At 31.6% G+C, this 25,132-nt stretch overlaps 1 protein-coding gene across 1 annotated transcript in view; it reads right to left on the reverse strand.

The window, feature by feature from the left end:
* Positions 1–25,132, reverse strand: part of barr (non-SMC condensin I complex subunit H) — an 89,111-nt gene that overhangs the window by 29,294 nt on the left and 34,685 nt on the right. Inside the window, exons 10-12 of the mRNA XM_085827209.1 lie at positions 20,648–20,698; positions 12,542–12,660; positions 6,130–6,230 (exon numbers count right to left, since the gene is read on the reverse strand). Of these exons, the coding sequence (XP_085683335.1) occupies positions 6,130–6,230; positions 12,542–12,660; positions 20,648–20,698 (271 nt within the window). The remainder of the gene's footprint in view (positions 1–6,129; positions 6,231–12,541; positions 12,661–20,647; positions 20,699–25,132) is intronic.

Genomic DNA, 25,132 nt, shown 5'->3' on the forward strand with positions numbered 1-25,132 from the left:
GTGAGATGACGATGACATGCATGATGATTGCAAATGGGGGAAGACTGGAAATGGTCTTGAAGTACCTGTTTTAAAGGAACAGACTGTAGTGTAGTGATAACACTTTTCCAGTACAGTCAGTTGTTTCTGTTTCATCACAAGAAAAATAGATTATTGTGTTTTGTTGTTTACTTCACCTAAAGTTGGTATTTACCGGATCTTTTATATATACTTTAGGATAAAAGTACTTTTACCCCTGGATAAATGGTTGAACTTGAGTAACAAAGATAATGATATAGATGGCTATGCTACAAAGTCATTTTAAGCAGGATCTTGTAATCAGAAAGAGGTATCTAAGACCTCTTAAAAATAAAACATGACAAAAGATTTCTGCAACTGTAATGGAACAACTCTTTAATTTGCAATAACACTTTGAAGAATATAAAACCATCAAAATTAAAAAGGCATCCAGAATCCAAGCATCTCTTAATATGTCAATAAATCAAAAAATAAATTTCAAATGACAATTAAAACTTTCAAATAAAGAAAAACAATATTTTGAGAAATTTATGACTGTTAGCGAAAAATACTTGCTTGCATCATAAGAAGCTTCCTATCAAATTGGTATAATTAAAAAGCCACATAGCATTCGAGAAGATCTTAATGCTATTAAAATAGTAGTAATGCTTCCTGGTGATGAAATTCAGAAAATTTCTTAATCAAGTGATACTTTTGCCCACAGAATTTCTGAAATTAGTAAACCCCACTTTGAACAACTTATTACTAGGCTTAAAAGAAAAAGAGTTTACATTTATTTGGATGAAGCAAATGATATTTCAGAAATAGCTCAGTTTATTTATAAATTTATATATACAGCCAGTTACATTTATAAAGATAACATTGATGAAAAACTGTTATTCTGTCATTCTTTGGAAGAATACACAAGATGGGTAAAAAGATATACAGTAAAGTTGATGAATTTTTTAAAACTGAATGTTTAGAATAGAAAATTTGTACTGGAGTATGTCAGAGAGTGCAAAAGCAGTGATAGGTGAAAATATTGGTTTCAGATCATTTGTTAAAAGTTGCTGGTAGAGTTAACTTTTACAATCTGCCTGATCCATCAAGAGGCCTTGCAGCAAAAAACATTAGCAACACATTTGAACAATGTGCTTCAGGATGCTATGAAAATTATAAACTTTATTAAAAAGCATACTCTTAACGACTGCTTATTTACAAATCTTTGTAAAGACATGGAGTTCAAAAACATTTTTCTTATTACTTACAGAAATAATATGGATGTCAAAATACAAACGTTTTTTATTACATGCAGAAGTAAGATGAATGTCAAGAGGGTAAAGTTTAAGAATATTACTGATATTAAAAGATGAAATTGTTATATTTTGAATTGAACAAAAGTCTGGTCATGCTACTCTTTATTAAAACAATTTACAGCTATCAAAGCTGAGCTATTTGTCAGATAGTTTTAAAAAACTAAATAATCTCAACTTGTCTCTTCAAGGAATAAATAGCAACATGTTTACTTCAAATGATAAAACTGAAGATTTTATTTAAAATATCAACATTTGGAAGAACATGGTGAAAAATGATTTATTCAAAATATTTTGAACTGAAAAATTTGAAAAATTTTATAATTAAAAAAAATAATTGTAAAATTATAACTGCAAAATTATTATAGATCACTTAAAAACTCTACAAACACAGTTTTGCAAACAGGTTACATTGAATGTTGATTTCAAAAAGTTATCTTGGACTCAAAAAACCTTTTTCAGCTTATATTAATGAGGTTAATCACCTAGCATATAAAGCCCAGGAAGAATTTACTGAGCATCGAGTGACTCAAAACTTGAATTTCCACAAAAGCCCTTGACTTAATTCCCGATCACAGCTAAAACTGCACATCACACAATCTTTGAAATGACATTAAATGTTTTTCTACCGTTCAGCACCACATATGTATGTGAAATGAGTTTTTTTAGCTTTAATGCTTATTAAATCCGAATATCTTTCAATACTGAAAAAGGATGAAGACGTTTTATATCCATCCAGCAGAGGCAGCTATTGTACCAAGATTTCATTTGTTACTCAACAAGAATACTTATTAAATCCGAATATCTTTCAATACTGAAAAAAGGATAAAGATGTTTTATATCTGGCAGGGGCAGATATTGTACCAAGATCTCATTTGTTACTCAACAAGAAACAAGCACATATGTTTCATTTTAATATGATATTCTTTCATTTATTTTTGTATACTTAGAAAAAAAAAAAAAAAAAAAAAAAAAAACCTTAAAATTCCTACTTTTCATGTGCATGTTGTAAAGAAAGAAAGATATTGTTTATGGGAATATATTAATTTTTGTATCCTTAGTTTGTATTTAACATCTAGGATTGCAAAAAAGAAAAGTCTTGGTGACAAAAGAGATCATCAATGAAAAAAGTTTAAGATGTGCACAGAAATTAATTTGCATGGATATAGAAGTGACAGAAAAATGTGAAGCATAAAGAGGAAGAAGGGAGCAGACAATTCCCCACCATTGATGAGAAAAGGATTCAGCCTACTTAAAAGACGATATTAGCCAACTGCTTATCAGATCATCTACAATGAGCTTGGCCTCCATAAAATTTGTAAGACATAAATGACAAAAGCACTTAATACAGAGCCCAAATGCAAGAACATTGAAATTATAAAGCAGTTGTTGAGTTGAAAAATGCTAAAAAGACCTTGTCTACAGCACAGATGTCAGCTTTTCCCACACTACCATTGCTTTGAATTTCCAAAGATGTTTTACGGGGTTGTCATTTTCCACAGACAAAAAAGTGAGGCAAGTATACATATATGATTGCACGACTATTCAAAAACCTTCTTCTTGGAAAGAGACCACTGAACCAAATGCATCCAAACGGAAGGCAATTATGTAAAAAACTGACATACATGTTCAAACTCTTTAATAAACTGAGAAAACAAGAGTGTGGTTCATTTCTAACTTTCTCTCATATAATGCTGGATGACTACAAGTACATTAATCCAGTATTATTTATCACTTAAGTATATAAATAGTTTTTAGTGTAAAATTTCTCTACAAAGTTTTAGAACTGTGTGCATTTTAAGAAACAATAAAATGTTGATGCATAACACTTTCTGCATATGAATCTGCAGTTTTTTAGCTAAAAGTAAATAAATAAATTGTAAGCATCTTCACTCATTAGTTCTGATAGTCTGAGTATTGTCAGGAATTGGTCAAGGGAATAAACAGTTCAGATAAATTATGTTTTAAGTTTCGAAAACTGACAACTAAATCCAATGAAATGTCGAAAGACAGTATACAACGATGCTGCAATTCTCTATTCTTGTATTCTTGAGAGATATTCATAGTTTTCCAACATAAGAGAAAGTTTACATGATCATTTAGATGTATGATGCTAAATGCTTTCTTTGATCAGCAGAGATTAAACACATTATGATTTTGCTTCAAGTTAGGCTATCAAAATAAAATATTATGTTGCAGATTTGGATAGACTCGTGAAAAGAGTACATGGTATCAGATCAAAGTTTTAGAATAGAGACACCTGATGTTTTGAATGATAACCAAGACTATAACAGATCTTGAACAAACAGATCACAGAAACACTCTCTTTATTTGGTGTCATTAGACTATTTTCTATTTCCAAAACTGAAATTCAATATAAAAGGGCACTAATTTCTTTAAATAAATAAGCGTCAATAAAGCGTCACTCCAATGATAAATATAAAGTGTCAATTCAATAAATATATCTTCAAACAATTATGTTATTTACTTTAACAACTTGATTATTTTTCTTTAACAGAACTTTAATTTTCATTCTCATGATTTGTTTCTTAGCACTAACATTAGACCTAAAACTGTTTAGATAAAACTTGTATTATCTACAGCTGCAATATTAGTTTCTCGAAATGCATGTCATTTTATGCATTTAATGTATATTATTATAAATTAGTCACTTCTTTTTTATAATTTTTTCTCTCAGTCATTTATGTTACACAAGAATACCTTTTTCCTGGATAACACCATCATTCACCATTTTGAGATATCTTATTAGTGCAAAACTTGCATTTACTGCAGCATATTGCATCAACATTTTAATGCACACAGCCTATTCTTTTGTTTTTTCATATCGTGTTATATTGCATTTAAATCATTCAGTTATCATCCACCTGAATCAACATCAAGGCACAGTAAATCATCAATCATGAAAGTTAACATTCCAGGCAATGAAAAATATTTAATTTATCCTCTAAATTACATTTTATGGCTATTTTTTCCCCTCAGTTTTCCAGTTTATTCTGATGCAGTGAAAATTAGACACAACAAATATTCACCTGTCATGTGGCAGATTCTAAGATTTTGTAGATGCATCATGTATGTAATAATGCAACCAATCTCTTCTCATGTGATGGAAGATGACAAAAAACTTCCCACAGTTTTCAGCTGATATAGCTTGGATAATTTGAATGAGATAAGACCATAAAGTCCTTCATATACACTAATCATTCAAAATACACTCATAAAACCATACAATAAATATTGATTGACTTAAATTTCACCAAATGTTTTCCCTCAAACCCTACAATTTTTACCTAGAAAATTGTGGAGCAACATATGTAGAGAGAGAACAAAGACAGAAGATAATGTATGCCTCTCCCTACTACGAAGCTTTAAATGCCATACTAATATTTTCAAAAAATTATTGACAATGCTCCTGATAGTGCCCTCAAGAGCATTAGAGAAACTGAAATATTTGAGAAACTACAGGTTGGGTAGGCAAACAAGTCGACTAAACAATGAAATATGGATTTCTTTTTATCTCCCTGCACACTCTCAAACTGTTTGTGCATAGAGATGAATTTGCTTTCATTTCTCTGTACTAAATGCAGAAATTATTATCTTATTACTTTTAGAAATTTTTTTCTCTTAGGAAGATTTAAGTTTCAGACCACTGAAAGATTTCTCAACAAGATTCTACTGTAATTCAATAAACTGGAAAAAAAAAAAAAAGTATAAAGTGATAACGAAAACTTCTATATTAGCAACATGGCACAAAATTGGAAAATGGATTAGTGCAGTACCATAAACTATTGTTCCTGACAGCCTTCTTAATTAGTGTAATAAAAGTATTTGGATTGAATAAGCATGTTCCTGTGCTGTGCATTTTGTTTAATCAGTATCACATTATTATCTCATTATCAAAGACAAGATACTCAAAAAGCGTGCATAAATGGAATTTTACATCAAAATTGGTACAAGTCTTACTGGAAATACATATTTGCAAGTGCTTTGAACATTTAATAGACAATCAAAAAACATTTGGAGAAAATGAAGAGACTTTTACAAAAAGTAGCCTAAGAAAGTATTCATAAAATTTGAATATTAATTCCAGTAGACCTCCAGTGAAGACACCTGCAGATAATAAGACAGCTCTTTAATTCAAGCATCCATCAAAGTGTTTTACTTATCAAGGAAGGTAGAAGGAGAAGGTTCCTGCATATCCTTTCTCTCTCCATCCTCCTGATTTAGCAATCCACAATTCTTTTATCTTTCAAATAAAGAAGGACAAAAGATAGAAAATATGGCATGGTTTGAATAAAGAACAGATGAAGATTCAGCAGAACTGCATGAGAAAAAAGTGTGTTTAATAGGCATTGTAACATTGGCAGAATTTCTGGGACTTCTGCATTAACTTCAAAAGGAAATTACTTGAAGATAATGACAATGAAATTTCAGTTAAGTTGGTCCCTTTTTATGCAGCTAATTAGAACATTTTGTGACACTATTTCGTATAAACTTTTGCATATTTCTACACCAAAAGTCCAGACAAACATTTCTTACTTAAAATGTAAAACTATAAAGCTATACATTTTGCATAACTTTGCTTTACATAAAATTATTAAAAAAAAAAAAAAAAAAAAAAAATTGATAAATGTTAACATCTTTAATGACCAAATTAATGAGTTTTAGATTTAAATTCAAAATTATATTAATCACTTTAAAATCTTCAAATAAAAGAATTACTTTGCAAAAGAGTTAAGAAATTTAACATTTTAAATCTTGCTTTTGCTTATAGTCATCACAATTAAATGTTTATCCTTACCATCTAATATTTTTTTTACTGTAGAATTTGGAGGTAACAAGTTTCGATCAAGAACACCATCACTTGTTATAGCATGAGAAATATTCTGAACGAAAACATTGCTAAAAAATAAATAAACATTTTTAATGAGTAAATGTACACATGCTAAAAAAAGAGAAAACAAAACAGCTGGAAGATTTCAATTATTGTTATCACTTGCACTGTTATCACTATCACACACTTTTGTTATCACTTGCACTTTTATTAAATAAAATATTCATCCACATGTAAAATATTCAGATAATGCAAATATAACCAAAATGAACACAATAGAGTAACAGTTTTATATGAGCTTTCTTAGCATCAAAATTTTATTATAGGAACTATCTTTCTCTCAAATAAAAGATAAGGAACCCTAAGAAATCATAAGAAACAATGAAGGAAACGGGGAACTTATGATTAACATATATTTTTTTTTTATCGAGCAGTTTATGAAATAATAAAATAATACAGAATTCAAAATTAATGTTAACTTTTCTCAATAAATCATATTTTTAGTAGCTTAATTCCTCTTCTTCCATTTGTTTTGGCTGATGAAATCTGACTGTAATTAATCACCTACAGAAAAAGTGTATGCTCATTTTCAGAACACTAACAACAGAATGACTCTTCTAATTCAAAGCCAAATTTTGTTTTGCAAATAACAGAGAAAATATTACATATTATTTAAAAGATAGTAAAATCTGGCATTTTCATTGATCATATTTATATTATGATTATTTTATAGTTTCAGGACACTGAAAGACTTCTCAATGAGATTCTACTGTATGGCAGTAGGAAAACCCACATTTTAGTTTGTATTTTCTTTTTTCAAACATTTATTTGAATGATAGCGAGAATGTTTTTCCTATAAGAAGACATGCACTACAGGAAATTCTCATATTATGTGATTAATTTATTCTTGAATCAATATGCATTAAATAAATGCAATAAATGATACAAATAATTACAATTTATTTATCAGTTAAAGTTAATACAATTTATGGCATAATTTTATTAATACCTGAATATTTGATACGGTTATTTAAAGACGAAGAAACCTATACTAAAGTTAGTACTATAATATATGGCAATGAGATACAACTTTCATGAATTATACTTACAGAGTAAGGATTTATAAAAATAAAAATTAGATAAAATTAAATTGTATCAAAACAGCATTACAATAAAAACTTGGTTTAAAGACTATCAAGGGATTATTGAAAATTATCATTAAATAAATGAGCCATGCTAATTAAATTTTAAATATGTACTATATTATAAAATGCTAAAAACTTGTTTGCACTTATCAGACCTGGCTCTTTTATGTTTTATGTACACATCCATAGCAAAAATATTGCTTCATATAAAAGTCTTTAATAAGAAAATCACTTGATATATGTTCTGGGTTTGACCAATGAAAATGATTAATTTAAGATATCTTTAAATTGGGTACTGTTGAATTAGATGGCTTCAAATTTGGGCTAAACTACATTATTAAAGTAAGGAAATAATTAATACTGGATTATTTAATAAATTAAATAATCTAGTTTTAAATATTTGCTGAATTGCCTATGGGCAAGGTACATAAGGCTATTATCCTAATTAATTCTGATTAAAAGCCCTGACAGATATGAAATCACTTTTGTACCCTACAACTCCTATTACCAAACTCTTAAGAAAAAATTTAGAATAACACATTTTAAGTACCCCCATTCCACTAAAACACTGTAGATATAAATAGTCATACATACATAACAATGAATATATTTTCTCACATGCCACCCAGACTGGAAAGTGGTTGGTGATTCTGACTACCACACCGAAGGGCCTGGGTTCGAATCCTGAAGAAGGCATAGGTGTAAATTGTCCATCCCTTCAAAGGAGGCAATGCTAGCCCACGTATTAGGCCCATATCACACATGCATTTGTTTCATATAAACAACTGTTTCAGACAATCTTTCTGCCCAATTTACTACTGAAAGAAATATGTGCGATTTTTTTCTTCTTTTCGAAAAAAATTGCAAGTTGTTTGCTTTCAACCAATCAACTATCAGCTTCAAATGCTGTCAGCTTGTTTGTAATGGAGAACCAGTTTCCCCTCTACATGTTAACCCCAAAGTGATTTATGGTGATAATAATACAACAAATGTGTAAATAAATGTATATTTTATGAGAATCCAGTAATGTTGTATGAAAAATCAATGTCAAAATACAGTAACTAAGAGGACACACATATATATATGACATACACATATACATGTGTAAATAAAGTAGTTCATAATTTGTTATTAACCCTTAGCGCTCCATTGGCTCTGCTACAGAGCCTTCCGTCATTTGTTCCGTAACTCTGTAGGCTCCGCTGCGGAGCCCAATGTTTTTAGCATGATTAGGCTTAAGAAGTTAAGGAATCGTCGGCATTGGCAATTGTTATCTCTAGTTAAAACGTGCTCAGTCTCACTACTGTTATGATTGAAACATTATTTAACCCACTTTATGGTTAGCAACATGGAGAAAAATAATTATTGTGATGAGAATATAGAGTTGAGCGATAGTGAAGATGTGTTTGATTTTTCATTGTTAGAAGATATTGTGGAAGACAATGTTGATTATAATTCTGACACTTCAAGTAGTGGATCCGAAATTATATTACCAAAGAGTAGTTATGGTAGTTATTGAAAGTGAAAGTGAAGAGTTGCCGGAAAACTTAGATGAATTGCGCGATGTCACGGAAGAATTAAGATATTCCGAATAGAATACATTTTAATGTATCGCCAAAGGTCATTGGACCACAAATTCCTACAAATATTGTACAGTCGACACAATATTTCAAACTATTTTTCGCAAACGAACTGGTAAATGAAATTATAAAAGAAACCAACAATTATGCAGAAAATGTTCTAAAGAATAAAGAAATATCTAGTAATTATTTGGAAAACGTGGCGTGTGGTGGAAGAGGATGAGTTTTGGGCTTTTATTGGAGTTATTATCAATATAGGTACGATACCTCTGGCGAATATGCACGATTACTGGTCAGTTAAGGAGAATAGTCACATCCCTTTCTTTGATAAAATATTTACAAGAAAGAGATTTATGCAGATATTTGGATGCTGCATTTAAAAACACCGGATCCTGCGAAAATGTGCCAGAGTTGCTGGTAGGCAGTGGTACAAAAACATGCAGAACGCTAAGGGTTAAATTATAATTACAGTCTCACATTGCCTCCTTTAAAGGACTTAATGATGCTAAAGCAAAGTTTAAAGTTTATAAAATTAAACATTTAGCAGTAGTAGCAATAAAAGCTCCCTGAGATAATATGTTGTGCAGACATTGAAGACAATAAAAAGGTTTCAAACTTAACCAATTTATTAACAATATAATAAAGAATAAAAACACAGAAAATAAATTTAAACAATATCAGAGTCTTAGGAAAAATAAATATAATATAACCATCATTCATCAAATAATATTTTTACCTGGTCTCCAAAAACACTGGCATTCAATACAAACAAAAATGTCCTAAACAGTAATTATGCGGCCTCAAAATGAAATTGGCTACACATTCAAAAAGTCCAATATAATAAAGAATAAAAACACAGAAAATAAATTTAAACAATATCAGAGTCTTAGGAAAAATAAATATAACATAACCATCATTCATCAAATAATATTTTTACCTGGTCTCCAAAAACACTGGCATTCAATACAAACAAAAATGTCCTAAACAGTAGTTATGCGGCCTCAAAATGAAATTGGCTACACATTCAAAAAGTCCATGATCAATGGTCGAGAAAACACCTGAAATTTAAATCAAGTTCTAACTCCGTTTGCATTAGTTGAACACGAGGAATCGCCGCTAACGTATTTTAAATGCCACCTTCATGAAGAACATGGATGCCGCCCATGGCAGTAACTCATATGGTAGCCTCTGGAACCAAGAAACTTATTCTGGAGCAATCATCTTGTATAGAGGAACCAAGGAACTAATTCTGGAACAATCATCTTGTGGATAGGAACCAAGGAACTTATTCTGGAACAATCATCTTGTATACAGAAACCAAGGAACTTATTCACCGGACTGCACGCATCCTTCTGAAGGGGCTGGAAACCGCACACCCAAGTGCCAGGAAAGCAGGAACTAGAAGGGCTGAGCCAGAGTGACGCGAGATACTTATAGCAGAAGTAGGCATGACGTCATCTCACGGTAACCAATCGGCTTTCCAGATGACGTAACATCAACAACACTTAACATTTTCCAACACTTAACTTTAGGAAACCATACAGTGTTGGAAATTATATTTCCACACTTCATAAAAAACGTTGAAATTTTGCACTTATAGCCATTTTATTGTTTTCTAGCTTCCCAAAATGATACTTTTGAGGTGGATTATCCATCTTGGAAATATCTTTCAAGAACTTCTCAGTAAAAATCTTGGTTTACTGTTTGGCCTATAGGCACAAACTCTTTGTGGATGATTCCTATCAAAACGCAAATCAGCATACTCTTGATTTTTGACTTGCTTATTCTTGTTCTTTTTTTGGTCATGGTGAGTTTGACATATGCCATTCCCAGCCCTGTTGCTTCATTTCTGGAACACTCAAGACTCGTCACCAGTAATGATATGTTCCAGAAAATGAGGGTCATTTTAAAATCACCCCGAAAAATCAAGGCATTTTTCCCTCTTGTTGTTCTTTTGCTCCTACAAAAAGGATTTTCGGATGAATTTTTAGAACGATTATTTTCATCCCCAATTCATTCATCAAAATCTGGTGAATAGTGGTGTGATTCAAATTTAACATTTCTCCGATCATTCTGACTATCAAGCGATGAAAAGAACACAAAAGTTCCCAAGTTCCAGCAATATTTTTGTCAGTTTTTGCAGTTCCAAGACTATCCTTATATGTTTCATTTTCAACAGATTCCTTTCCTTCTGAACCTGGCCCCTGACAAAATCTTGTCTCCATAAAGTCTGAAGCTTTCCAAAAGTATCTGTCACACCATGTTCCAAGTCTTAAGCAACACCTGATTGCTCGCAATTGATATCATTCATTTTCAGAACGCACTTGGGGGGGGGAATTCCTACACAGTCTACTCAGTTCAAGCACATAAAAGTGTGCATCAAATGTTTCCTTACTCTTCCTTCCAAGCAGTTGCCAAATTCGGCAATGGTCCAGTGTTGCCAAATTGAATGCTATGCTTCTAATCTTGTCACTTTATTCACACATCTTGTATAATATATATATTTGTGCATGTGAAATACCTATAAAATAAATATAAAACATATATGACTTTGAATTTATCTTCTATATGCCGTCTGTTCAACAGCGGCACGCGATAAACAATCAATCAATTACAGACTTGCGCCAGAACTGCACGGTAAACATTATTTTCTTTTTCTTTTTTCATTAGTTCTATCATTATTAGTCCTATCTGACATTAACTTCACAGCCATTGATACTGGTTCACGTGCAGCACACATTTACTTACTAAATTATATTGCTACATTTTATACCACAGTTTGTAGTGCATATTATTTGTGTTCCTTTTCTTATTCATTCAGGCAGATGTTAAACTGGAAGAGAAACATGGCAGCAAAAAATTTTTAATTTGGCAAAACAGCAACTTTATTTTAGCACTGATTAGGCAAAAATTTTCTGCTCCCGAAGAAGAAGGACCTGTTTTAGATCACCCTGAAAATCGATAATTTTATTCAAAAATCTATTACTGTTTTGCATAATTCTAAAATCAAGTAAATATTTTTATGGTTTTATTTATATTCTACATATATACATAAATCTAAGCAAATGATAACAATTTATTAATTTGGAAGTCAAACAACAAAAATCAGCATTATATTTTCAAATTTTCACAGGACTAGTTTCGATGGTTTTATAGAACCATCATCCTCAGCTGCAAAAGCGCAAATGAACGAGATAAGATAAGAAAGCCTGGGCAGGAAATAAGCTACTGGTGCCTTCTGTTAATGAAACCAGAATTAAAACATAATTTCTTTAAAGGCTGAAGGCAAAGATGGATTGGAATTAGGGTCGTTAACTAGAATAGAAAGATTTTTTTGAATGTGAAATGCCTCCAGAAAATCCAGTTCACCAATCCAATGGAAGATGATTTTTGAATAATTTTGGCAGCAGAAAAATTCAAAGTGCGATTTTCAGACCAACAATGTTGGGTAACAGAAGACTTCTGTATTTCTTTTTTTCTAACATATGCCTCATGTTCCTTAATGCGAAATTTTAAGGCTCTCATAGTTTGGCCAATGTAAATTAAACCACACTGACAAAGAATCCTGTGCATTTTTGTATCTTGCTAACAATTAAAGATAAGTCAGAACTAAGAAAATTCTATTTCACTTAATTTAAAAGAAAACAAACTTACGGAGTGATGTCAAGTATAGATAGTCTTCCGATAACAGAATCAACATCATTATTATCCTCGGGCATCCCAGGTGAATCAGGAATAGTATTAAGAACAACTGGAAAACTTGGATCTCTCATCTAAAAAACAATAGAAAGCTTTAGTAGCAAATAACATGAATAAACAAACACAGTTACAGTTTCCCCGACAGAAAAATCTGAAATTTAAATTAATTTTTGTGCCCAATCCAAACAATTCATTAAAAGAATAAAAATGAGATTAAAGTTCGAAAACAATGAGAGCAAAGAAAAACATTCAGTTAATTTCTACATCAACTTAAATAAACAGTAAAAAACACATGTAAATATTCCACTCTGCCTGTAAAAGATTTTAGCCCGTGTACATGAAAAAATCTTATTTAGTGCAGGTTCTTTAATTAGCTTTTTAATTTTAAATCTTTTTCTTCATAAAAATTTACAGGTTAAATAAAACACTAATTATAACAGCAACTTTTAGTAATATTAATATATTATTAAAACTTATTATAGCACTAGAATACTTAACATCACATTAAAGAGATACTCTACACTTTCCTGATGACCAAAAGTGGTTAAAAATATGCTGTAAAGAAATAAAGTTTGAAAACCAGCTGAAGGCCCATAGACTCTATGTATACATATAAGACATTATATTCCTGCTTTTAATTTATGCAATAAATATCCATTTGAAATGCACTTCTCTTTAATGACATTAAAAAAGACATATTCTTATTGATATTTCAACTAGTTCTTTAATTTACTACGCACCACACAAATGTTTAAAAATATTCTTTTAACAGATAATGACTAATCTTACATAATATTTTAAAATACATAATTATTTTATGCCTGCATCCTTCCTACATTCTTTTAATCTGTTCAGGACCACCATCACGTATACGCAAAGCAACAATTCCACTCCTATCAGCCCAGCATTCCGTATACGCAACAAAACGATTCTGCTCCTACAAGCCCAGCGTCCTGTATACGTGACATTAAAACGGAACAGTTTATTTGAATTTTTAAAAGCCACATGCTTTCCCAACATATTTGATTCATATGGCATTTGACCTTCATGTACTGGCATTAGTTTCTGTTTTGTGCTTCTGGTTTTGAGAGATTTATTGAAATAAACAAACTGGAAATCACAGCTTTTTATAATTGTGCCTGTGAATTAAAGGAGCACAGGCATTTTTGTATATTTCTTTAGATTTTTTCTTTTCCTGTTTATTTTGAAACTTAGCATAAGCTTTCTTGGTTAATTAAAAAGTAACATTACATTATTACAGAAGGGGAAATACTATCGGCTTTCACGACGCGTTATGCATCTGGCTCGCATTTCTAAGGGAAGAGCCAGCGTTTTTATTTTTCTTACTCGATTTAACAGGTCAGACACAGGAGTTATATTTTGGTATATAATGTATTTACATATAATGCAATTATATATAATATATATATTGACATGATCAGTAACGGATATCCGGCCAGTGGGGCTCTTTCCTTGATCACTTTCTGGTCATCGTGAACACCGTTTTCAATTTAGAAAAACAGGAAGTTTTCTAATATAAACCTGATGTCACACAGGGTCTGAGGATGAAATATTTCTGAGTGTCTTTTGAAGAAGTTTTGGGACATGTGTTGAGGTTATATTCAGCTCCATTCTGTTAACCATGGCTAAGAGACCTTACTTAATGTAAAAATTTGTCCAAAATCACCGGACACTCCACCTTTCCATCTAATTGGCAGACAGTTTCCGAAAATTTACATTAATGGAAAAGGTAATAAAGGTAGAAGAAGATGAGTTGTGTGCACTAAAACCAAGGAAAAGTGAAAGCAAACGACATATTTTGAGTGCGAAATATGCAATGTAGGACTGTGTGTCGATCCTTGTTTTGAGTTATTTCACACACAGTGAAATTTTTAAATTGGAATTTAATTAGCTATAGGTAATTCTTGTCCACCCTCCCATATTTAATTTTTTTTCATGTTTATAGTATTTATTTCTGTGTGTATAGTTATGATTTTAGTATTTTGCCTGTTTAATTTATTTATATTAATGTGATATTCTTTATATTATTACACATTAAAAACAAGTACATTAAATATGCAACTTCAAAAATTGAAGTCATAATATCAAAATGCTGATATACGATTTTATTTTGTAAAATTAGGCTTAACTGTTGAAAATGCGAGGGCTGGTGGCGACGATCCATTTCAGCGGGTCCGGTTCCATGACTGCGCTTCAATGTCCCGGCGCTGGTCCTTAAGGGGTTAATGTAGCTATAGATTTCCATTACTCTAATACCATCATTAATCCTAAGTTTAGTCATTAAGTGATGGATCACTGAAAGTTGATCAATGAAATATAACTTCAGCATACCTGGCAACTTTGAAATATTAAAAATGGGGAGAAAATCAGGAGAAGCCAGGAGGTCACACAGTTTGGTGACACCATTTCAGAAGATCTCCAAACTGACTGTAATTCACTTTAAAATGCATGGTTCAGGTTATTGAACTAGTTTTAATTCAATTCTGAAGTAAAATATATTAGCATTTAACTGGGTATTTCTTCAGGTAATTTTATTTATTAATTCTACAACACATTTATACTAAGAAAATCCTGACTAGTGAAAGAAAGCCTTTATTTTTTAAAGAATTTTTAAATAGGATGAAAATAAAATTACTTATTAATGTACACTGCACCCCTATTCTATATCTCCGGTTCTACTGTTGTCCGGCAGTTTGACGAAATTCAAATTCCCATGCTTCGAAAACACAACTTGGGATATATATTAGATTTATATATAGCTTTGTTCTAACATAGGTATTTTGACACAAAAACCAGACTTTTTCTGGATTAACATACCAATTTTTTTCCATACTTCAATTCTATGACTCAAATTATGCCTAGATATTAAATTTTGTAATTTTTGGTGAGAAATTTAAAAATTTATCTTGGCGAATTTTTTCAATTTGAGTCAAGAATAATTCACTTGGTGAACTTCTTAATTTATAGCAAACTATTTTTCTTTCCTTTTTCTTCATTGTCTACGAGCGGGAAAAAAAAGTTCATACTTTCAAATAATTTTAACAAAGTGCATAAACCACATTTTTGTTATTATCGCTTATAATAAATAAGCCAAATTTCAAAACGCACTGAAATGTAAATTCACGTACCTCTTACGAAATTTTGAATAAAAACTCTAATTTTTTGCAGATATGTTTAGAAAACATCTACTTTAAGATGACGGCAAAACTTTTATATGTTACAATTCAAAAATTTTTTGAAAAATTTATAAAAATTAGTTAAAAATAAAAATTTTAAAATAAATCATAAAAAATAGGTGAATTTTATTTGGAATAAACTTATATTTCAAAATATGAAAAGAAGAATCAAATAAGTTTAATAAAAAAGAGCAAAATTAATAAATATATATCAAATTCAATTAACACTGAGGAGTTAAAATTTTTAGAGCTATTTTTTAAAAACTACTCAGACAATTTTTACAAAATTTGGCAGGTTGGCATAATTCGAGTCGTATAATTGAAAAATGGAAAAAACTGGCATGTCTTTTCAGAAAAAATCCGCTTTTGTGTCAAAATACCTGTATTAGAGCAATGCTATATATAAATCTAATACAAATCCTAAGTCACGCTTTCCATACATAAAAAACTCAAGTTGAATTTCGTCAATCGGCCCAGTAGAACGAGAGAGATAGAACTGTCCCCCCCTTTTTTTTGATGCAGTGTACATAGTATTTTTGTGGCTAAAAATAGTAATGTCTCATACACTAAAGTAAACAAAATTAAATCCAAATATTAAATGATTTAATATTGCTTAAATCTTCATATAAAAATCTACAAATGTCTACAGTAAATTAAGACAACTCAGGTTAAATGAAATTTAATAAGACATGGATCAATAAAATGTAATAAGAAAAAATGCACTAAGTTGTCTGCTAAGCAAAAACCTGCCCTTGAATCACAAATGCACTCCTGAAGTGGTGGTTATCGATCTGTATTCAAGTTTGACCTTAGTGAAGCTAGCATTTCAGATTACAAATGACATTCATCTGAACAGATGGTGCGACTAGCAATATTTTCCACTCAGCTACACGTAACTTATCGCTACAAAGTTATAATAATACTTGCTCTGCAAATTATTTCTTTGAAACTCTGGTCTCTTCCAATGTACGTAGCGTATTCGGAAACTAAGTACCGTTTCATTCTAGCGCCATCGCAGCGCTGTGGTAGGCGTCCCGCGCATGCGTACTAGTCTTTCTTGTTCACTGACTTTCAATTGTTGCCATTTTGGTTGCTCTATGTTGTGTTTTCAGTTTGCTGTGCACATTCAAAATGTTTAAGACAATTAATTCTCCCGCTGACTGTGAAATTCATGCCGTGATTAAATTTTTGAACGCGAGGAATCTTAAACCAGCCGAAATTTATCCTCAAGTGACAGAAGTTTAAGGTGAATACGCAATAAGTGATGGAATGGTGAGAAAGTGGGTAAGAATGTTTAATGCAGGTCAAACAAATGTTCCAAAAATGCTCACTGATGTTCACAAGACAAAGCGACTTAGTAGTGCCCTGACATTTCTCACGTGGTACAGTGATGAGGGAAAAAACTTTTTAAACCAAATTGTGACAGGTGATGAAACTTGGATGTGTCATTTCACACCAGAAACGAAACAAAAATCGATGGAGTGGAGACACACTCATTCTCCAAAAAAACAAAAGTTCAAAGTGACAATGTCATCACAAAAAATCATGTGCACTGTCTTCTGGGATAGGAAAGGCATTTTGCTTACTGAATTTCTTCCCAGAGGTGAAACCATTAATGCGGCACGATATTGTGAGACTTTAACAAAACTAAGGTGTGCTATTCAAAACAAACGAAGAGGAATGCTCAGTAAAGGAATTGTGTTGCTCCATGACAATGCTCGGCCCCATACTGCTGGTGTCACTCAATTGTTAATTCGACAGTTTCATTGGGAGCAGTTCGATCACTCGCCGTACAGCCCGGACTTGGCGCCGTCTGACTATCACTTGTTCCTGCACATGATGCGCGAGCTTAGTGGCAAGCGCTTTGGATCTGACGACACGAAAAATGCTGTGGAGTCGTGGTTATTGAAACTGGCAGGAAGTTTCTTTGACGATGGTATCCAAAAAATCCCAGTGTCTCTACAGTGGCACCCGAACTAAAAGGGTTGTGGATGATGATTCTCCTCACCCAGTATTTGGCGATTAGGCTCCCTAAAAACCCTAGTTGCCCTTTAAAAGGGGAAGCATATGCCTTCATGGTGTGGTGGTCTGCATGCTGGGCACGTATTTCAGAGGTCCATGGTTCGATTCCCGGCGAAGGCGTTGTTAATTTTTCATTTTGTCTGCTTCCAAAAAATCCTAATGTTTCTAAAGTGTAAAGGACATGAGATTTATCTGTCTAAGGAAAGGAATCAATAAATTTTTCAACACTGCTTCTGGAACTAAATGCAACTGTGCCAGCTCACCTCAACCAGCTTTCTGTAATACACAGGTGAGTGGACTCACTAGCTTTCAGAAGAATTATACAAGGTAACCAAAAATGTTCTTGCCATTTTGGACAGTCAGAAAGAAAAAGTCATAAAACAAATGATAATTACCGCTATTCCTCAAAATAATTACCATCAGCATCCAGTGTCTTTTGCCAATGAGTAGCTAGCTGAGTGATGCCATTGTGGTAAAACTCAAGAGTCTTGGATGCAAAGAATTCCATGAGGGCCTTTTTGAGGTTTGGCTAGTTGTTGAAGGATTTCACATGAATCAAAAAGGTGGTAGTCTATTGGCGCGAGATCTGGGGAGTGTGGTGGATGGGGTAATGTCTCCCAGCCCAGTCATTGGATGGTGTCCCTGGTTTCCCGAGCCACATGAGGCCACGCATTGTCATGGAGGAGGAGTACACCCTTAAGATTGACCAATGCTGGTTCTTATGGATCAGCACCTGACGCACACATTCCAACTACTGCGAATACAGGTCTGCTGTGATGGTTTGGCCCACTGGCAGGAGCTCATAGTGCACCACTTGGTGACTAGTCTAGCGGATACGAAGCGTATCTTGCGTGGGTGGAGAGAAAGTCTCGCAGTGTGAGCCACAGGGTCCTGTGGTGACAACCATTGTCTGTAACACCTGGGTGTATTATACTGGACCTATGTTTCATTACTGGTGAGTACTCAATCAAATATGGATGCATTATGGTGCCAAGAAAGCAATGACACGCTGTTGCCTGCTTGTATCGGATAGTGAGTGGGGTACCCACTTGCTGAGCTTGTATGCTTTTCTGATACGGTGCAAATGGAGTCTGATCATTTCATCAGATACCTGGAAGTGTGCACAAGCTCACCACATGTTTAGCTACTGTCACTCTCTAGGCCAGTGCTTATCGCCGACCACCGGATCACTAAGAGACATATCCCCCGACCTGAATTTCTCGAACCACTGCCTAGCAATTTGTTCATTAACAGCATCATCCCCAAAAGCCTGGCAAATTCAGCAACTTGATTCTGCTGCCAGGCCCACTTTAAAATCTTACAGCAAACAACTCCGAATCAGTGCCTTTGATGCACCCATTTCAATCAGTCGCTGTGAAAGTTATGTTTGAAGTACCCATGCAATGCGCTTTTATACTCTTGGTCAATGTCCGGACTATCATCCTAACCACTTCATCGCCAGGTCTGGCGTCTATTTTTATGTTGGGGGTCACCCTTCCAATTTCATATGAGAAACGGCAAGAACATTTTTGGTTACCTCGTATTAAGGAATTTTCTTACACTGCACCTCTGCGGGTGCCCCATTCCCAGTGAGCAGATTAAAATTCCTTGTGCCTTAGAACCAGACCAAATCTTTGGATGTTAAGCTTTATCTCTCAGAAACACCACGAAAGGTGTGCCTGAAACTAGTGAAACTACTAATCATGCCACCCACATGAATGGCTGAAGCCCCTACACTCTCAGGCAGCACAAGCTGCCCGTTTTGGGCTTTAGGAACCTGGCTTATGCATTTTATGCTGTTAGAGTCGAGACCATCAGAGTAGAATACTAAACCAAAATATATGATCACAGTGGGGGAAGTGACAGGGGATGCCTTCACAGAGGCATTCCGTCTCACTCTTCCTCCTTGAGGGAGCATCTATTTTCTTTAACAGAAATTGACTCATACTTATGTTGTGCCTGGAAAAGATGTTTGATTTCTAAACCATGCAGGCAGGCTGTTTACCTGGTATAAAGTTCAGGCTGAACTCCCAGTATTCAGTACAACTACTGAATACTGGATTTTTAAATGTAAAAATGCTCAAACAATGAATTCATGAAAGAATTAAAATAATTTAATTCCAACAATAAATCCTAAAATATAGGTGAATAGATTTAACAGAATATTTATGCAATTTCAGCTTGCTAATTCTTTTTTATCTTTAAGTATTTAAATATTCCATAAAAACTGCATGAATCTTTAATCAATACATTAAAACATGATACCAGTTTGGAAATAATAAACATATATGATTAAATAATGAATTTATTTCAACTGTAAAAGCTCGATGTATTTAAAGAAACAAGTTGCGGTACATTCTCATTGTCAGAAGTAAGCATAGTGACCCACTGCCTTAAGTATAATGCTTATTAAGTCCCACCACTTTTAGCAGGTAGTTCATGAGAATGCACTCACCTGTGCGTGTGAAGCTAATTGTTCATAGTTTATAAAACCATTACTAAATGAAGCAAACCATACATACTAAACACTATTATTCAATTAGAAATTAAATACATGAAATGCTTTACTTTGTTTATATGGTGTGAGCATTAAAATATAAGCATACAAAAATTTGCAAAAATTATAATGCATGCATCTGCAATATGATTGAAACAAAATAATGAAACACTACCCAAGTCAGAGCGGGAAAATATCTTTTCAAGAGCATGAATTTATACACATATGAGTATTATTTATTTTACATTATTAAAGGTATATCTTTAATATTGATTTTCATGCAGTACAATAGTTATAGTTATTGTAATAAAATACATGTCATTTAAAGCTTAAAAAAATACTTACTGCCTTTTGTTGATTATACATGGGTGTACTGGTTATAACTGGTGAATATCCCTGCATAAGTAGATAAAATTACAATAAGTATTTGGTTATCAAAGTATAAAAAAATTTATGCATTGCAACAATAATTTTTTTATATGCATATTAGTGGGTAAGCCCGCCAGAGGAGCGGACAGTGGCCAAAGCAAAACTTATATATTTTATGCCTACCTGAAAAGAAAATATATAAAAACATTTCAATATAAATGAAATGAGTTCATTCATTCCAAGCAGCATTCAATTCATAAAAAATTTTTTGTTGCCAAACCAGGAAACAAAATCTTTTGATACTTCATGTTAATATATAAGACATCATGATTTAATTTAATGTAATATAATAACTTTTATTGATATCAATAAAAGAATTAACAAGGCAATAACATATCATGTTAATTATCCTAACCCAAAACAAAAAAGCAGCTATTTATTTAAAATGCCCACATCAGCGAAAGATTTTCAAATTACAATGACGTCACATGCAATCACATGCTTTCTTCAATGTCAGAATATGACCTTATATAATAATAATAACATATTCAATGTTTGGCAATGCTACTTTTATTTCATATTTTGAAAAACATACAAAATTTTTATTAACAAACTCTATGATTTGAAAATGAGCAGTGGCAAAACTTTTTGAAATTAAGCAGATTTTTATCTCCAGTGTGCAAGACTGTTGCCACTGAGAAAAATGATCGCAAAAATTAGTGTTTTCAAAGTTTTTAATTAATATCTGTATGTATATCTGTTATGTACTTATTACACGATTTATTACAATGCTATTTTAGTTCATGCATCATTTGGTATGATTTGATGTGCTACAAAAGCCTATGGCTTAAAGCCAGAAAATGCTGAAAATATTTTCACATATAAATTAATGGTAACTGCTTTTAGCTTTACGCTATTTTGTTTCATGAAAGGTTTTCCAGGAGAAACTTAATTTTGTAATGTCAAATTACAGAATAAATATTCTTGCATTATTTTGTCATAAGATAAAACATTGATTAGAAGTATCGTATAGGTAACAGCAGCAAAAAAACAGTAATTACTAATTATTGAGAATATGTAAGGATCAAAGTAACTGCTTATAGTTACAACTAAATGCACAATTTAAAAAAATATTAGAAATTTCATCTTGCAAGTAGGATTGTATATCTATCATATAAAAATTCTGTCTCCAATGTAAAATATTATGCAGCACAGCTGCCAGCTTTGAAATATGAAAATTCAAGAGTTCCCCCCCTCCAAAAACTGAGAGCTTCTGGAAGGTATCTGTACTGTGTGGCAACATCATTCGATAAGATTTCCAATCTGACTTAAATTCACTTTATAATGCATTATTTAGGTTATTGAATTATTTATGACGTAATTTTGATGAAAATTATATTAATATTTAGTTAGATATTCTAAACTTTATGGTCTCTGACTAGTTTTATTTCACAATTTTCTTACATTTTTATATTGAGAAAAATCTTGAAAAAGAAAGAAAAGCCTTTATTAATCATAGTTCCTTTTAATATGATGAAAATAAAATAATTAATATGTAATTCAACTTAGTAATGTACCATTCGTGATCTAAAACAGTATTAAATACAAATATTAATTGATTTAACATTAATTGAAATTTTCCTAAAAAGTTCTCCAAATGTTTACAGTAGCTTAACACAGTTCAGATCAAATAAAATATTTTAAAAAATTGCATTGAAAGTCACTAAAGTAGAGGGAACGAAATTATCACAATTTAAGTTTTATTAATTCAGTAAATTTCATAGATTAGAAAATATATTCCTAAATAAAGGCTAAAATACAAATATTAATTGATTTAAAATAAACTGAATCTTCATAAAATGCTCTACAAATGTCTACAGTAGCTTAAGACAGTTCAGATCAAATAAAGTATGATAAGAAAAATTGTGTTTAAAATCACTATGGTGGAGGAACAAAATTAGCCCCATTTAAGTTTTATTAATTCAGTAAATTTGATATATTGCTAGAAAACATTTTCCTAAATAAAGGCTTTTAAAAAAAAAAAAAGAGAGCAAGAATTAGCAGTCTGTGGGGAGATATGATAAAAAGCTGGGTTTTCCAGTAAAAAAGCCAGGAGAATTTTCTCCTATGAAGTAACACACATAGATGGTATATGCTAAAAGTCAAGGCCAATTCTGTAAAAAGGTTAGCTTTATAGCTTTATATATGTTCTTGGCCCTTTATATATGTTCTTGGCCATATTAACCACTGATTTATATACTTCTGTAATTGTGCATATCCATTTCACTTGTGTTCCTAATTCCCAACAGGTATGTTGTGTTATTTGTTCTCATGGTTGAACTAACCACTCTTTGCTATACTTAGTTTCTAATAAATTTGAACTTGAATTTTACCCAATTTCAAAAAAGAGTAGGAAGCTACATTAACTTTAGAATTTACACTGCATTGCCATTACACAGACTGCTTAGTAATTAAGTAAGTTTTCATCAAACATAAAAGAAAATTTTGAAACTAACAGATTGAAATTTCATTGAATATGAATAATAAATATATAAATAAAGGAAGTCCCAAGGAAAATTAATGATTTTTAACATATAACAAACAAATGAACAATTCATAGAAGTAAATTTCACTTTGTAAAATGTTTTACAGAAGTTTTAAGGAATTCAGATTGGGAATTAATAGAACCCTAGAACATACACTACTTTAGCAATATCAAAATTGCTTCACACTTACTTGAAATATTCCTATTTGTAAGCATAGGGAAAAAATACCTATGACAATATAAAAAAGTACTTTTTTTTTCCCAAGAACACATATTTAAAAAATAAAGGTTAAGTATAGTAATATTAACAATTTTAATTTTCAGTAGATATGGAGATTTGCCCTAATTTTTAAAGCAAAATGTATACATAAAATTTCTTTTCCACAAGAATTCTTGCAAATTCCATCAATCAATGAATTACACCATTATTAAAGGTACAAAATAAAAGTCTGATCAACAAATTTTGCGCAGTATGAATATATATAAAAAAATATGGAAAAACAAGCCTGACAGACATTGTAATATAATTTTAATAGATGCAAATAACTTTTTCCTCAAAATTAGGTCTAGATAGGAATTAATATGGAAAGAGTGTCTGAAAACTAGATGGGCTAGATTTTAGCAAAATTAAAGTAAAAAAGCCAGGAGAATTTTCTCCTATGAAGTAACACACATAGATGGTATATGCTAAAAGTCAAGGCCAATTCTGTAAAAAGGTTAGCTTTATAGCTTTATATATGTTCTTGGCCCTTTATACATGTTCTTGGCCATATTAACCACTGATTTATATACTTCTGTAATTGTGCATATCCATTTCACTTGTGTTCCTAATTCCCAACAGGTATGTTGTGTTATTTGTTCTCATGGTTGAACTAATCACTCTTTGCTATACTTAGTTTCTAATAAATTAGGTCTAGATAGGAATTAATATGGAAAGAGTGTCTGAAAACTAGATGGGCTAGATTTTAGCAAAATTAAAGTTTTAGAGATTATTTAATGCTTGATAAAAATTTGAATATGGTGGTACTGAAAAACATTACAATGTAATATATCTTCTAATGATAAAAAGAAAAGTGACACAGAACAGTAAACTGGCAACTTAATACTGACAAGAAATAGACTCCTGAACTTTTAAAATTTTTTAATTATATACAATTTAAAATTTACAACTAAAGAGAAAGACAATAAAATGAGCAATTAGAGTAAGTATAAATTATGAAAGTGACAAATATTTATTTTCTTACTCACCAAGGTAGCTATTTAATAGTAACAGCAAAATAATCAATACAAAAAAGATCTTATCTCTGAAATTTTTACTGTCCTTCCATTTAATATTGTGTACAACTTATTGGTGATTATGCAGTAGAGTATCTATGGTAGTGCTTGATCTGTTGATAGTTTGAATAAAATAATCTGTTGCCTGAAAAGTCTCTGGAACAGTTCAGAAATGAATGACAAAATGCAGAACCAGCTCCCAAGCACAGGTAACACAATGCATCAAGTTTTGAAAGGCATAAGCTCATAACTAAATAAAAGTATATTTCATTTTAAATAATTGATATGTTTAATTTATGTAAGGCATCAAATATCCTAAGCCAATGACATGGAACTCAAATTGCATGCATGATTTGAAAGCCACTGAAAAGCTTAAAATTTTTTACCCCCCCTCCAAAAAAAAAAACTGAATTTGAATTTCACTTCCTAAATATTTATTAAAACAAAATAAACACTGTTAATAATAATAACACAAGGAAAAAACTCAAATTCATAATTTTAAAGACAACATTAATTTCAAATAATTCAAGTTGGTATTTAATTTAGCAATTTAACCATTAAATAACTTATTTTTAGTTTAAACTCAAGCCTTTCAGAATTCCTGAAAACATTTCTAGGTGGAGCAAATTTGAGATCAAATG

The sequence above is a fragment of the Stegodyphus dumicola genome, chromosome 11 (assembly GCF_044657685.1).
Source record: "Stegodyphus dumicola isolate Sdum_Otavi_A_Nest chromosome 11, ASM4465768v1".
Classification (NCBI taxonomy): domain Eukaryota; kingdom Metazoa; phylum Arthropoda; class Arachnida; order Araneae; family Eresidae; genus Stegodyphus; species Stegodyphus dumicola.